This window comes from Labeo rohita, chromosome 6 (assembly GCF_022985175.1).
Source record: "Labeo rohita strain BAU-BD-2019 chromosome 6, IGBB_LRoh.1.0, whole genome shotgun sequence".
Taxonomy (NCBI): Eukaryota; Metazoa; Chordata; class Actinopteri; order Cypriniformes; family Cyprinidae; genus Labeo; species Labeo rohita.
Window position 1 is genome coordinate 29155513 of NC_066874.1, and position 16880 is coordinate 29172392.

At 35.2% G+C, this 16880-nt stretch overlaps 1 protein-coding gene across 8 annotated transcripts; it reads right to left on the reverse strand.

The window, feature by feature from the left end:
* Positions 1–825: 825 nt before the first annotated feature.
* im:7151449 (complement decay-accelerating factor) lies at positions 826–13038 on the reverse strand. Of its 8 annotated transcripts, none has more exons than XM_051112507.1 (13): positions 12688–13038; positions 11691–11840; positions 11480–11579; positions 11332–11402; positions 10803–10982; positions 9348–9527; positions 7931–8110; positions 4393–4569; positions 4263–4298; positions 3019–3096; positions 2019–2046; positions 1181–1251; positions 826–992 (listed from the first exon to the last, which is right to left on the reverse strand). In XM_051112507.1, the coding sequence occupies exons 1-12, from the start codon at positions 12749–12751 to the stop codon at positions 1188–1190; spliced, it is 1308 nt and encodes a 435-aa protein (XP_050968464.1). In that variant the 5' UTR covers positions 12752–13038; the 3' UTR covers positions 826–992; positions 1181–1187. The 8 variants fall into 8 exon arrangements, with proteins under 8 accessions (XP_050968464.1, XP_050968463.1, XP_050968469.1 ...); XM_051112506.1 differs by having other exon boundaries at positions 11658–11840; positions 12688–13035; XM_051112510.1 differs by having other exon boundaries at positions 827–992; positions 4393–4464; positions 11658–11840; positions 12688–13029.
* Between the last annotated feature and the right edge of the window lie 3842 nt (positions 13039–16880).

Genomic DNA, 16880 nt, shown 5'->3' on the forward strand with positions numbered 1-16880 from the left:
CCACGTTTTTTCCCGCGGAATTGGGCGACTTCTGTTGCCGCAGGTTGAATCGACCCCAATAACGTCATATTTAGCCCCTGAAATGTGAATCTACCAGTGGAGCCCAGACAAAAAAACGTGTATATTATCCCCCAGAACGCAATTTTAATGGGGAACCCGCTCGAAATGCGATTGGGCTGGTTTTGAGTAGCAGTTGGGAGAGTTTTTTTTTTTTTTTTTTTTTTTTTTGTGAAAACCTGGCAACCCCGACTTCAGCGTATACCTCGTCTTGCACTGTCTGTGCTACACACATGAATGATACCTTAAATTCATAAAAACATTGTTTAAATTTTTTTAAGTTTTATTTTTTGGAGAACGTAGTTACTCTTTACACTCATGGGTTTGGCCAAGGTTTTTGTAGAGAGCACATTGTCTAAATGATTCTGCAGCTGATGAAGTATTTGGCTTGAATAGCAGCTACTATCTCTGCCATTGTCCTGGTAACCGCATTGCTGTGTGGTCTACTGCTTACGTAAAAGGAATTCTTTTGAAAAGGGCGGTGAAAAAAAATTACAACTCACATTAGATACAATACGTTTGCTCGTTCAGGATCAGGTTTCCTGTCACCATATGGTCACAGAAAATCTGACCCGGCTGTGGTACGCTGTCAATTTCTCACTTCACAACCTCTTACTAAAATGGCACTTTTAAATGGAGAAAACACACAAGTGGAAACATGTGCCAGCGATTGCTTTGGGTGGATTCTTGGTAACAAGATGGGGAAATTTAGAGGTCATTATGCAGTCATGCTGGGGGAAATGAAACACACCCAAATTTTTTCATAAAATATTTATTCAAATATACAAAAATATCATCTTGTGTTTTTTATTTCAGAAAGCAAAACATTTTGTAGCGGTTATAAATAAATACAATATATAGTTTATAAAATAGAACAATAATGAATCCATGTGCAGGAATAGCACTAAAGCAAAGGAGCCGTCCGATTGTTTGCCCTGTGGTTGAGAGTCCAGAGAAAACACATTAAGGACAACAAACATGACACAATAACACATTCATAATAATTAATTGAGACTATTCTGCAACTAATGCCAGAAATAAGTCATAAACTAATGAGTGTATTAGTCACTGAATGACGTCATTGAAACAGAAAACTAATGAAGATTTATATATGGGTGGATACCTTGAGCTCACACACTCTGATTTAGTAATAACTCTCCTTTTGTCCTCAGTTCTTCGCCGGTATTGTATGAACTATGCAGCATTATCAAACAAGGAGATGAAGTCATTATTATACATTATTTATTGGACATATTCATTTTTTTGTTAATCTTCAATTAGATATCCGCTCCGCATGCAGTTTGGATGTAATTAGTATCTGGTCAGACATTAGCTCTGCATAGTTATTTTTGTCATTTTGCTAGCAGCACCAGTCCGCCTTTTCCTTTGTGACAGCACACCTTTTAATTAAAATCTACTACGGCTCATTATGTACCTAGATGATGTACTGTAATACATGCTCACAAGGCACATCAGCAATAATTTACTTGAAGTTGTTTGCCATTAACTCATGATGAGCATGCTGGGAATTGTTGGAAAAGGTTAAGGGTGAGCACTTGCATGGACTTCCTTTAAACCAGTACAGTGGGTCACACACTTTGTTTTCTGTTACTGTATAAGCTTTATTAGGTCAAAAGCACTTCTTCAATAATTAAAAGTGTACAACGGCCACAAATCAAGTGCAAGAAGAGTTAGCTTTCTGACTGATAGTAAAAACATTAATCAAAGTGTGTGTACATTTTTTTTTAACATTTCCTCATCATGAAGCAACAGCATATAAAAAGATGGAAAAAGGTTCTTGCTAGGAAATGGCAAGAGAAAACATGATGTTAATTGTGTTGGTGAATGCATGTGTACAGCAGCATGCAGTTGAAGCGTGAAAGGACTGAAAGTTGGCCATGCTTAGCTCAGCTGCGCTGGAATGATTTTAAATCAGCTGACAGATGAAGAGATATACTTACCCTCTGTGTTTAGAAGTATAGTAAAAAGCTGCAATAAATAAATATGATAAATAACACAAATATACTTTATGTGTTTAATCCCATTTTATTAACCATTATCTTTGCTACTAAAATTTCAATGATCTAATTCAACCATACTAATAAGCAAAAATACAATAACATATGCTCTTCTTTTTTTTTATTGCTGAAGAGTGTTGAACTTTCTGTGTTCTGCTGTTCAGATGTAAATTTACTTTTCCTTCAGCCTGAAGCTTTTGGTGTGAAAGGGCTTTTACATTTGCCAAAAATAGCACTTTTTATATTAAAAACAAACAAGTAATGCAAAAGTAACGCAACACAAATCACTTTTCATAAAAAGTAACTTAGTAACATAAATGGTTACTTTTTCAGGGAGTAACGCAATATAGTAATGCATTGCTTTCAAAACTAACTTTCCCCAACACTTCCCCAAAATTCTTTTTACTTATTTATTTATTTATTTTTTTTAAATGTGTAAAAGATTTGGCATCGTATTCATTGCACTGGAAAATAAATGCATTGGAAATCTTACTGACCACAAACTGTTAAGAGGTAGTGTATACACACACTATCATTCAAAAATATAGAGTCATTAAGATTTTTTTTTAATGTTGTTGAAAGTGTCTTATAAACACAGAGGCTGCATTTATATGACCAAAATACAGTACGAACTATAGTATTATTTCTGTTTTTTATTTCAATATATTTAAAAATGTAATTTAATCCTAAAATGCAAAGATTAATTTTCAGTTCTGCTTAATATTTTTGTGGAAAATTTTTGTAGGATTTGTGGATACATTTCTTCGGATTCTTACATAAATAGAAAGTTCATAAGAACATCATTTTTTTGAAACAGAAATATTTTGTAACAGTATAAACATCTGCTGTCACTTTTGATTAATTTGATGCAACTTTGCGGAATGAGTGACATAAAAAAGTATTTTAAAAATGAATAATATTGATATATATTTCATATACTTACAAGCAAGCACAACAACAGCCACAGTAAGTGTCACAAGTGTCACAAGTGTCCAAGCCAGAGTCACATTCCAACTGCCACCTAAAAAGTCAACAATTGTGTTATGAAAAACAATGAGATGCATGAACAAAAAGGAAAAAAACATTCAAACTGATACAGTATGTGATGGTCCTCAGTTACAGTAGTGATAGCTCCTCTTATTTGGAACTTGAGCAAGACAAAATAAGCTATTATCATCACTTACTGTTATATCACATTGGTGACATATGTTGTACGACAAACTACAGTCACCTCCATCTACAGTAGAGGTCTTCACGAGTCCAAAAACTCATACCCGAACCCGAAGAGACCCATACATTTACCCGTATTTAATTTGGAAGTGGGACCCGAACCCGTGCAGACCTGAGAAATGCCTTAAATTTACTACCTGGACCCGACGCGGACCCGACCGTTATTCGTAAATTGGATTCAAACCCGGCTGGGAGGACACAGACCCAACTGCACCTGGTCGGCACATATCGCACAGCGGGAACAATCATATTTGAAAGGAAGACGGTGCCAGACAGTCTTGCTTTTATGGAATATTCACGTGCAATTGGATTAGATATCATGTGGTGGATTGTCATGATTTTGGCTAATGCAAGACACTACTGAATGATGCACATCAGAGTGGATTTAAAACACAAAGCCGACTGAAGTGGGAACAGCGTATGCCTGCGTATACCCTCCACCATCGTGAGTGTTCAATAACAGGTCGTCTCTCCTTCAGTAAAAGAAAACAATACAAAACATATGCTCAAAGCTCCACCTAGTTAATCTTATGAAGCTTAAAGGAGGAATTTACATGTGACAGCTTGATACCGTTCGCTTGCAGTACTAACATTAACTTTGTCTCACGCATGGTTTTTTTTCCCACCTTATTTCCTGCTCACACTTTTCTCATCCTAATTTTAAGAGTTGCAAGTTACAAAACACACAAAGTGCTTACCGACACTGTTCACTAGCGGGTGTGGTGTTCTCCAAATGGTTCTGGTATTACACACAGATGTTAAACAGACCCGGGACCCGAGGTAATAGATTGGGACCCGAGTTAAAATATAGACCCGAACCAGTACGGGTCTCGGGTCTCAGGTCCTCCGTGAAGACCTTTAATCTACAGTAACAGCATTTTGTTCCCTTAGGGTGATGTAGTCAGACATTTCATTCTGTACAGTGTTAAGTATCATTGGATTAAAAGGATGACTCACTCGGTAAAGAAGTAGTGGGCTGGTCATCAAGTTTTTCTGCAATAAAATACATCATTAAATAACCATTACTGCATAACAATAGCATAATAAAAAAAACACACCACATGATTTTGTGGGCTGGACTCCTTACCATGTGAAAGGATGTAGGCTGTTGTTCTGACTTTGTTTGTGGTAGTGCTACCTTTTTTCATTGTTATGATGACTGGAGAAAAATTCAATACATTATCTGCTTTTGCAATCTTGTCCAATTCAACATTTCTCATGTTGTGCAAACATCTAGACAATTCAGTTGATTTGCACATAATGTCTATGGAATGAAAGTGTTTTTGTTAAAACAGTAAATACTGGCAGATTGTAAAAAACAAAATAGAGTACTGAAACCACATCTCAAGACATCTGACACACTGCAGCATGCCTGGCATTTCAGTAATGTTAATTGAACCAAATAAAAATTCAAAACTAAATTCCAAAGCATTTTAGAATCCAAGACTATAAAAGAACATTTCCCTTGAAGGAAACATTTACAGAAAAATATCTGCTTTAACCATTACTGAAATAACAGATGATTGATTGTAGCAATATTTTTACAGATATATTCAGTTTTTTATTTATTTATTAAGTTGTTCAATATCAGGTGTACCAATAAATAGCTCCGTTCAAAAGTTTGGGGTCAGTAAGACTTGTAATGGTTTTTTTTTAAAGTGCTCGTCAAGGCTGTATTTATTTGATCAAAAATGCAGAAAAAAAGTTTAATATTGCAAAATGTTATTACAGTATAAAATAATGGTTTTTATTTTATTATACTTTAAAATATAATTTATTCCTGTGATGCAAAGCTAAATTCTCATCAGCCATTACTCCATATCACATGATCCTTCAGAAATCATTCTAATATGCTGATTTATTATTAGAATTATCTTTGTTGGTAACAGCTGTGCTGCCAAATATTTTTTTGAATGATACTTTTTTCTGGATTCTTTGATGAATAAAAATGTAACACATCCTAACTGAATAAAAGTATTTTTAAAAAATGTAAAAAATAAAATTAAAATAAAATAAAGAAAGAATAAAAATTTACTGACCCCAGGCTTTTGAATGGTAGTGTATATTGTTAGAAAAGATTTATATTTTAAATAAATTCTGTTCTTTTTAACTTCTTATTCATCAAAGAATCCTGAAAAAAGTATCACAGGTTACAAAAAATATTAAGCAGCACAACTGTTTCCAACTTTGATAATAAATCAGAATATTAGAATGATTTCTGAAGGATCATGTGACACTGAAGACTAGAGTAATGATGCTGAAAATTATGCTTTGATCACATGAATAATTTAGATTTTAATGTATATTAAAATAGAAAAACTTTATTTTACAACGTAATAATATATATAGTAATAAAATGTAATAAATGTTTATAATAAAATATGCTGTTAATCAATCTGATGAGTATTTACTTTTTAAATTTACTTTAAAAAAGATTTAATTAAAGGTACATTTGAAAAGGTTCTGCATATTGGTTAATGAAACTTAAAAGTGATTGGTAGTGTTCATTTAAAAGTTTTCTATTCCTCTCACTATTAACACTACAACTCTAACAGCTCTCTTATTCACTCTTAACACTGTTATTCTTCTAGCAGTGCCAGGCACAGCTATCCGATACTCCCCAGTCTGTACCATGATGGTTCTACAGAAAGATACATTTCCTCCCTAGAAACATCATTCAACAACTGTCACCACCAGTACTGTAATGCAGCGGAAATATGAGGCTGAGATGATTCTGTAGGGCTTGGAGGAAACAGATGGGGGGCGGTGAGTCACTGAACAACTCACTATTACAGACTGCTTCAACATATACAACTACTACAAAACTACAAAAATAATCACGAAAGTCCTGAAGGACCTGCTGAACAAGAAGAAGAGGACCTTTAGATGGAAAGTTACCTAGAGATGCGAGCGAATGTAAATAAACAGGTCACTAATGGGACAAAACAATAAAACGGAATAAAGTGAAAGGGCAATGCAATGCAACAGTACTGCACAAAAATAACAGGATGAGTTCATCAGGTTGAGTTGTAACATGCTGTGCCCTGATGGTGCTGCAACACCGGTGATAGAGTCCAAATACATGCTCAAACTGGTCAAGGGTCAGATCTTGAAACACACTTACTTATTCTTTTACTTAGCGAAGTAAGCCAATAAGAATATATTTAAAGGGTTAGCTCACCCAAAAATGAAAATTAGCCCATTATTTACTCACCCTCCAGGCATCCCAGGTATATATGTGCCCTGGACCACAAAACCAGTCAAGTCACACAGGTAGTAGCAATAGCCAAATAAATCGATTTTTCTTTTATGCCAAAAATCATTAGGATATTAAGTAAAGATCATGTTCCATAAAGATATTTTTTAAAATTCCTACCGTAAATATATAAAAACTTAATTTGATTTAACTTGATTAGTAATATGCATAACTAAGAACTTCATTTGGACAACTTTAAAGGCAATTTTCTCGATATTTAAATTTTTTAGCACCCTCAGATTCCAGAATTTCATATCCTCACAACCATACATGAATGGAAAGCTCATTTATTCAGCTTTCAGATGATGTATAAATCTCAATTTCAGAAAACTGACCCTTCTGACTGGTTTTGTGGTCTATAGTCACATATGACTTCCTTCTTTCAGACGAAACCGATTGGAGTTATATTAAAAATTATCCTGGCACTTCCAAGCTCTATAATGGCAATGGGTGTTTCTTTTTTATCAGTCCAAAACAAGTCCAATAAAGTGCCTCACGCGGTTTGGGGGGGTTAAATGAAGCTTTCCTGTAGTGAATCAATGCATTCTTGTAAGAAAAATACCATATTTAAAACGCAATAATCAATTTAATCCAGCTTGTGCTAACAGTCCCACACAGAAACCGTCCCAGGAGGATGACGCAAGACGTCGCCGTTGCGCCACTCAGAACTGACGAACGCGAACAATGGTCACGGATTTACAAAACTAGGACTTGTAAAGAAAAATGTAGGAGGATTTCGATATAAGCCAAGAGGAGACTGGTTTTCCTTTGCTAAAGTAAGGAAACTTTGCTTCCTTTGCTCCTGTAAACAAACATTGGCTTTCACAAGACTCACAGGCGCATATGCAACGCATACATCCTACGTCATCCGCCCGGAGCGGCTTCTGTATACAACAGTTAGCTGAAGCTAGAGAAAAGTGATTATTACATTTTAAATATGGATATTTTTCTTACAGAAATGCATCAATTCGCTACAGGAGGCTCTTATTCACCCCCCGGAGCTGTGTGAGGTACTTTTTACTATGGATGGATGCGCTTTATTGGATTTGTTTTAGACTGTTGACAAGAACACCCACCCATTGCCATTACAGAGCTTGGAAATTCCATTTTTGGGTGAAATATCCCTTTAAGTGCAGTAGTGCCTGTCCAATTTTTTCAATTTTCCCATAGGGATTTTAAAAGAGACTTTGTTAAAAATATATATCTATATATACAGCTACAGTGTGTGGAGCTAGATGCCGGTCCAGTGGTTTTGTTTGTGGGTGGAGCTTCCCACTGTCAGTCAATGCAGCTGATTAGTACAAAAAATTAATGTGATTGATTTTACGCTTGGACTTTACTGAAGTAAAAACCAATTCCAAAAACTGACCTTTGCATTTTGGAGGTGGTGAATCATATTCCCCGTAATCACTACATGTAATGGAGCTGTTTCCAACAAGGACGTAGTTTTCATCACAGGAAAATGTAATGACATCATTAAACACAGGTTCATCTCTGGGTGCAATGAAGCGGCCATGCTCAACTGGATCTGGAAGTTCACATGTTGTCACTATAAAAGACACGGTGAAAGACTGTTACAACATCTCTGACTGTTTAGTTGCTCATCAGCATCCATCAGGGTTATTACAATAGAAAAAAAAATTCCTCAAAATAAAATAAACGTGAACTAAATTCAAATGTAAACGCAACTTCAGCAAGGCAATGTTTTCATTTTCAATTAGATTAAATTGATGTATTAAAATAACTAAAACTGAAAAAGGAAGTTATTGGAGTTATATTAATAATTATTCTGGAACTTCCAAGCTCTATAATGGCAATGGGCGTTTCTTTTTTAACAGTCCAAAACAAGTCCAATAAAGTGCATCCATCCATAATAAAGTGCCTCACGCGGCTCCAGGGGGTAAATGAAGTTTCCTGTAGTGAATCAATGCATTTTTGTAAAAAAGAAATACCATATTTAAAATGCAATAATCAATTTAATCTAGCTTGCGCTAACAGTCCCACACAGAAACCGTCCCAGGAGGATGACGCAAGACGTCGCCGTTGCGCCACTCAGAAGTGACGAACGCGAACAAAGGTCACGGATTTACAAAACTAGGACTTGTAAAGAAAAATGTAGGAGGATTTCGATAAAAGCCAAGAGGAGACTGGTTTTCCTTTGCTAAAGTAAGAAAAGTTTGCTTCCTTTGCTCCTGTAAACAAACATTGGCTTTCACGAGACTCACAGGCGCATATGCAACGCATACATCCTACGTCATCCGCCCGGAGCGGCTTCTGTGTACAACAGTTAGCGGAAGCTAGAGAAAAGTGATTATTATGTTTTAAATATGGATATTTTTCTTACAAAAATGCATCAATTCGCTACAGGAGGAACTTATTCACCCCCCGGAGCTGTGTGAGGTACTTTTTATTTTTGTTTTGGACTGTTGACAAGAAGCATCCGCCCATTGCCATTATAGAGCTTGGAAATTCCAGGATAATTTTTAATATAACTCCCACTGAACACCTAGAATGCCTGGGTGAGTAAACTATGGGCTAATTTTCATTTTTGGGTGAAATATCCTGTTATGTGCATTAGTACCAATTTTTTCCATTTTCCCATAGGGATTATAAATATATATCTATATATACAGCTACAGTGTGTGGAGCTAGATGCTGGTCCAATGGTATTGTTTGCGGGTGGAGCTTCCCACTGTCAGTCAATGCAGCTGATTAGTACAAAAAATTAATGTGATTGATTTTATGCTTGGACTTTACTGAAGTGAAAACCAATTCCAAAAACAGACCTTTGCATTTTGGAGGTGGTGAATCATATTCCCCGTAATCACTACATGTAATGGAGCTGTTTCCAACAAGGACGTAGTTTTCATCACAGGAAAATTCAATGGTATCATTAAACACAGGTTCATCTTTGGGTGTAATGAAGCGGCCATGCTCAACTGGATCTGGAAGTTTACATGTTGTCACTATAAAAGACACGGTGAAAGACTGTTACAACATCTCTGACTGTGTAGCTGCTCATCAGCATCCATCAGGGTTATTACAGTAGAAAAAAAATTCCTCAAAATAAAATAAACGTGAACTAAATTCAAATGTAAACGCAACTTCAGCAAGATGCCCAGGCAATGTTTTCATTTTCAAGTAGATTAAATTGATGTATTAAAATAACTAAAACTGAAAAAGGAAGTTATTGGAGTTATATTAATAATTATTCTGGCACTTCCAAGCTCTATAATGGCAATGGGTGTTTCTTTTTTAACAGTCTAAAAGAAGTCCAATAAAGTGCATCCATCCATAATAAAGTGCCTCACATGGCTCCGGGGGGTAAATTAAGCTTTCCTGTAGTGAATCAATGCATTTTTGTAAAAAAAATACAATATTTAAAACGCAATAATCAATTTAATCTAGCTTGCGCTAACAGTCCCACACAGAAACCGTCCCAGGAGGATGACGCAAGACGTCGCCGTTGCGCCACTCAGAAGTGACAAACGCGAACAACGGTCACGGATTTACAAAACTAGGACTTGTAAAGAAAAATGTAGGAGGATTTCGATATAAGCCAAGAGGAGACTGGTTTTCCTTTGCTAAAGTAAGGAAACTTTGCTTCCTTTGCTCCTGTAAACAAACATTGGCTTTCACAAGACTCACAGGCGCATATGCAACGCATACATCCTACGTCATCCGCCTGGAGCGGCTTCTGTGTACAACAATTAGCGGAAGCTAGAGAAAAGTGATTATTACATTTTAAATATGGATATTTTTCTTACAGAAATCCATCAATTCGCTACAGGAGGCCCTTATTCACCCCCCGGAGCTGTGTGAGGTACTTTTTACTATGGATGGATGAGCTTTATTGGATTTGTTTTAGACTGTTGACAAGAAACACCCACCCATTGCCATTACAGAGCTTGGAAATTCCAGGATAATTTCGATTGCACACCTAGAATGCCTGGGTGAGTAAACAATGGGCTAATTTTCATTTTTGGGTGAAATATCCCTTTATGTGCATTAGTATAATTTTTTTCCATTTTCCCATAGGGATTTTAAAAGAGACTTTGTTAAAAAATATATATATCTATGTATACAGCAACAGTGTGTGGAGCTAGATGCCGGTCCAACAGTATTGTTTGTGGGTGGAGCTTCCCACTATCAGTCAATGCAGCTGATTAGTATAAAAAAATTAATCTGACTGATTTTACGCTTGGACTTTACTGAAGTAAAAACCAATTCCAAAAACAGACCTTTGCATTTTGGAGGTGGTGAATCATATTCCCCGTAATCACTACATGTAATGGAGCTTTTTCCAACAAGGACGTAGTTTTCATCACAGGAAAATTCAATGGTATCATTAAACACAGGTTCATCTTTGGGTGTAATGAAGCGGCCATGCTCAACTGGATCTGGAAGTTCACATGTTGTCACTATAAAAAGACACGGTGAAAGACTGTTACAACATCTCTGACTGTTTAGTTGCTCATCAGCATCCATCAGGGTTATTACAATAGAAAAAAAAATCCTCAAAATAAAATAAACGTGAACTAAATTCAAATGTAAACGCAACTTCAGCAAGTTGCCCAGGCAATGTTTTCATTTTCAATTAGATTAAATTGATGTAGAAATTGAAATGACTAAAACTACATGAATATTTTTTTAAAAATGAATAAAAATGGCAAAACACATTAAAATTTCTAAAACTTTAACTAAAATTAAAATGAAAGCTAAAAATAGATGATAACACTAATATGCATCTATCCAAAGAAGAGGACTCACATATACATTCAACATTTCCACTCCAGCCAGAAACAAGACATTGCCTGTGGGCTGTTCCTTCCAGATCATATCTGGATCAAAGATAAAAACAAAAGTCAATTACAAGTATGAGTACAATCTGGACAGCAGGGTCCGGAGCAGTCCTTACCCTCTCTCACATACGGGTTGTATGTAGGCACCAAACAACGTTCCATCTCTTTTTATGTATGTCATATGTGGTGAAGATTTAGGTTCACCACAGTCAATCTCTGAAATTAATGCAAACAGCAATTTAGTATAACACATACTTGGGGAGCATCCCAATTTAGAAGTCAAAAGTGAATTACTTGTGCAGTTTAATTTCACATCACTCCAGTCACCATTCAGGCAGGTGATGAAAGGCGGTCCGTACTTTCTCTCTTGTCCTTTAGGACATTCCAAAAAGGCTTTTGAATTGTCTGGGAAGCTATTCTTCAGTATGGATTCCGAGGACAAGACAACAGTGCCATTCAATACAGGAAGTGAACAGTCTGCCGAAACAACAACAATAATAGATTTTAGTCAAAAGTTTAGGGTCAATAAGATTCAGGAGACATTAGTTTGATCAAAAGTGACAGGAAAGACATGATACAAAAGATTTCTATTTCACATTTCAGCAAATAATCCTTAAGTATCACGGTTTCCACACATATCCCTGGTGAAAAAACCAGCATATGCTGGTAGGTATGTTTTTATGCTGGAATGCTGGTTAGGTAGGTTTTGATGCTGGTCCTTTGCTGGTTTAAGCTGGTCCTTTGCTGGATTTTGCTGGTCATGTTGCTGGTCAAGGACCAGCATGAACCAGCAAAGGACCAGCTTAAACCAGCATCAAAACCTACCTACCAGCATATGCTGTTTTTTTCACCAGGGATATTAAGCAGCAGAACTGTTTTCAAGCTTCACCATCTGAGGCAAATTATATTTTAAAATCCATTCAAATAGAAAAGTTATTTTAAATTGTAACAATATTTCACAATTACTGTTTTTACTGTGTTTTTGATTAAATAAATGCAGCCTTGGTGAGCATAAGAGACTTCAACATTACGGTAAATGCATTTTATTTGTATTACAAGTAGTTATTTAGGCACTTGACAACTGTGGCTCCACCTGCAGGAATCAGAATGATATTTTCCACTTGATATTCATTTTAGAGATTCTATTAAAAACATGACATCAGAATTCAAAGAAACAGACCAGCCCAACCCAAGATTGTCTGTCTCGTGGTTTAGCGATATTTGTTCAAGAAACTGCTCGGGCTGTTGAAACGTTTCTGAAGTTAACAAACTGAGTTAAGAAAACAATCATTTAAAACGTTTAATTTAAGGAAAACCAGCTTACCTTTCCCCATGCAGACCAATGAAAACGGTAGCAGAAGCAGTGGCCAAACTTTCACAGCTGTCATCGTTACTTGAATAGATTTTGTTTTCCAGCAACAAACACTTGTCTTGAATATACAACAACCGGCGGAAAAACTTAACGGGATGTACGTATGAGGATCAAATAGCGATAAAACACTACACGGAAAAAGCTATTCTTCATATTAGCTTCGCTGGTCACTTTCCCCCTGCAGATAAAGAGAACAACTGGGAAATTAAAGGGAAAAAGCGCTTCATAGATTGGCGTGGACGACTGACATCTGAAGCGAACCAGCATTAGTTCACTCATGTTCGAACGAACACGCCCATTCTGTGAGTGTTACGTACTGTCCCAGACTGCCCTCACCCTCAGAGTAAAGACTGTCAACATATGATTCAAAGAGGCTTGGCTGTCTACTCGTTGTGAAATATTACCCTTTTCCTGTGCAGATCAGTATACACTGCCTGACTATTATATTTAAATAATCGTATTTAATATGTAGCTTCTACAGTCGGTAACAATAATTGTTTAGACAAGTATGAATTCAGCAAGGATACACAGTAAATGTAAAAGTGACAGTAAGGACATTTATAATTCTTTAAATATAAATATATATATTTCTAGATCAAATAGGCTAAATGCTTTTCTTTTCTGCTTTCATTTATCAAATAATCCTAAACAAATAAAAAAATAAATAAAATGATATACTGTTAAATAGTTAAATACTGAAAATATTAAGCAGTAAAACGTCCAACATTGAAAATGATAAGTAATATAACAGCTTCGGAATAAAATATACTGTAGAAATGTTATTTTTAATTTTAATAACATTTTTAATGTTTTTAAAGAAGTCTCTTCTTCTCACCAAGCCTGTAATTCAAAGTTCAACAAAAACAGTACAATTCTGAAATATTTTTACTATTTAAAATAACTGTTTTCTATTTGAATATATTTTAAAATGTAATTTATTCCTGAATTTTTAGCATCATTACTCCAGTCACATGATCCTTCAGAAATCATTGTAATGTTTTGTTTTGCTGCTCAAAAAACATTTATTACTATTATACTGAAAACAGATGAATAGAGGTTTCTTTTCAGGTTTTTTTTTGATGAATAGAAAGTTCAGAAGAACAGCCTTTATCTGCAATAGAAATCTTTTGTAACATTATAAATGTCTTTATCAACACTTTTGATCAATTTAAAGCATCCTTGCTAAATAAATGTATTACTTTCTATAACCTTACCAAATAAATGCAAGCTTGGTGAGCAGAAGAGAATTCTTTAAAAAACACTAAAAATCTTGTACTGGTAGTGTAAATGAACGCTGTTGCTATAGTTTGCATGTATTTGAATAACAAAAGTGCAAATGAATCCAGTCTGGTGAGGTATTAAAGACAGTCTCCAGTTTTCATCTTGAGTTCATGGAATGTGTGAGTCAGTGTAAGGGTGTTCCCCAACAAGGGCGTCCCTCGTGAAGTTTTAATCTGATGATATTTAACAGTGTAACCTAGTTACAATGGCATTTTCTTACTCATAGCCTTATGGTTACCATTTACCATGCGTCTAATTGCTAACATCAGCATAAGGTTTTATTTCGAGCGCTTTTTTGACATCTTGCTGTGTTTGAGTCACATATGGCTAACTTCAGTGTGTGCGTTTGTATGTGTGTGGACTTCCATAGAAACTGTGGTTTTGATTGCTATAGTAACCGTGTACTTAAGCACAAAAGCGTTTAATGATTCAAGCAACATAGCTCACAGGGAACCCTGACAGAATTTAACTGCTGATGACCCTTGTGGGGGAAAATCTTTCAACATCACCGATGGTAATACCACTCCAGAAAGTCAATGTAAAATAAATGTGAACTAAACAGTAAAGTAAAACCATGTACACTACCAGTCATAAGTTTTTGGACAGTATGATTTTTAATGTTTTTTTTGTTGTTGTTGTTGTTGTTTTTCTGTTTAGTCTCTTCTGCTCACCAAGCCTGCATTTATTTATACAGAAAAAAAACAGCAAAATGTAGAAATATTTTTACTATTTTAAATAACTCTTAAATAACTTTTCTATTTTAATATATTTTAAAATGTAATTTATTCGTGATTTCAAAGCTGAATTTTTAGCATCATTAATCCAGCCACATGATCCTTCAGAAATCATTCTAATATTCTGATTTGCTGCTCAAAAACATTTATTATTATTATTATTATTATTATTATTATTATTAAAACAGCGGGGTAGAATTTTTTCAGGTTTCTTTGATGAATAGAAAGTTCAGAAGAACAGCATTTATCTGAAGTAGAAATATTTTGAAACATTACAAATGTCTTTATCATCACTTTCAATCAATTTAAAGCATCCTTACTAAATAGAAGTATTAATTTCTATAATTCTATAAGTTTTAAATATTGCTAATAATAATAGTAAAAGATTTCTTGAACAGCAAATCAGCATATTAGAATGATTTCTGAAAGATTATGTAGTAGTAATGATGCTGAAAATTTAGCTTTGATCACAGGAATAAATTGCATTTTAAAATATATTCAAATAGAAAACAGCTATTTTAAATAGTAAAAATATTTCAAAATTGTGCTGTTTTTGCTATACTTCAGATCAAATAAATGCAGGCTTGGTGAGCATAAGAGACTTCTTTAAAAAACATTAAAAATCTTACAGTTCAAAAAAACTTTTGACTGGTAGTGTAAATGCTGTCACTTATGATCAATTTAATGCATCCTTGCTGAGCTTTTTTCTTCTTTTTTAAAAAATCTTACTTACCCCAAACCTTTAAATGGTAGTGTTGCCCAGTTTCCACAAAGCAGAACTGTTTTTAACAATGATTATAATAAGAAATTTTTTAATCATATTAGACTGATTTCTGAAGGATCGTGTGACACTGAGGACTGGAGTAATAATGCTGAAAATTTAGCTGTGCATCACAGGAATGAATTACATTTTACAAATATATTCAAATAGCCCCAAATATTCCAGTTTTTATCAAAAAAAAAAAAAAAATGCAGCATAGGAAACTTAAAAAAGCCTTAACTATTCCAAACTTTTGGCCTGTGATTGTTTCACTGTATTCAGCTATATTTTTATCCCCTTTATCAGTGACATTAAATGAACTTTATAAAATCAACTTCCCTCAAGAAGCATTTTAAACGGTCAGAGCTAGAGATATTAAAGCAGACTCCAAATGCGCTTTCTGCTCTTATCTTTGAAACACGCACCCCACCCATTCTATCCTGGCCTGACCAGACAGATAATACTCATTCACTCTTTCCTTACTTATAACAGAACCTGGTCTGTTTTTCATCAGCCTGTTGACGGCAATAAAGTTTCAAAGAGTAAGGTTCTAGAGCAGCACATGGTTATTTGTTTATAGCATTCCTGTTTTACAACATGTACTGTAGCCTATGTAATAACTTCACTGCTATAGCATTCGACTACAGCACAGCTACACATTTCAACAAGAAAAAAAAGTGTAATTTACATTATAACAAAGATATGTTAAAATGTGTATTCATTATAAGCACATAAACACAATTTTTTCGCTTACATTAGTGATGTGTTATTGGAAACGACAAAGTCCCTTTAAGGCAAGTCATTTCACTCGGCGGCCATCTTTGAAACGCCTCTCGGGCAGGTGCGGCTCCTATCTTTTTGAATGGGCAAACATAAATTTCTCCAAAACTGTTCACCACGCTTACGATTAAATTTCATATAACAAACTGCCTCACAAATATCGTTCCTTATGCTCCAAAAGCATTAAAAAAGCTTATTAAAAGTTATTTTTCAGGCACAATCAGCACACAGTGTCTCAGAACACTGACTGTTTCTATAGCAACCAGGACTTCTAACGGCAGCTGCAGTGACGCGCTGACTTTACTTATCAACGATTGGCTCTTTCATTAAGAAGGCAGGGCTTCGCGGCCATAATGAGGAGAGGTTGCTGAGGGTGAGAGCCAAATGGGCCCAGCAGGCACACAACGTCATAAGATGCTGATATTTGGTTAAATTTCGGTTGCAACATCAGCTGACCACAATTCAATGTAAATTCAACGTTTAATGTCAACGTTAAATTGATGTCCAATACCAATGTCAGCTGACGTTGATATTTTGTTGTTTTTAGGTTGTGTAACCAAAATCCAACATTAAGTCAGTGTCAAATTGAC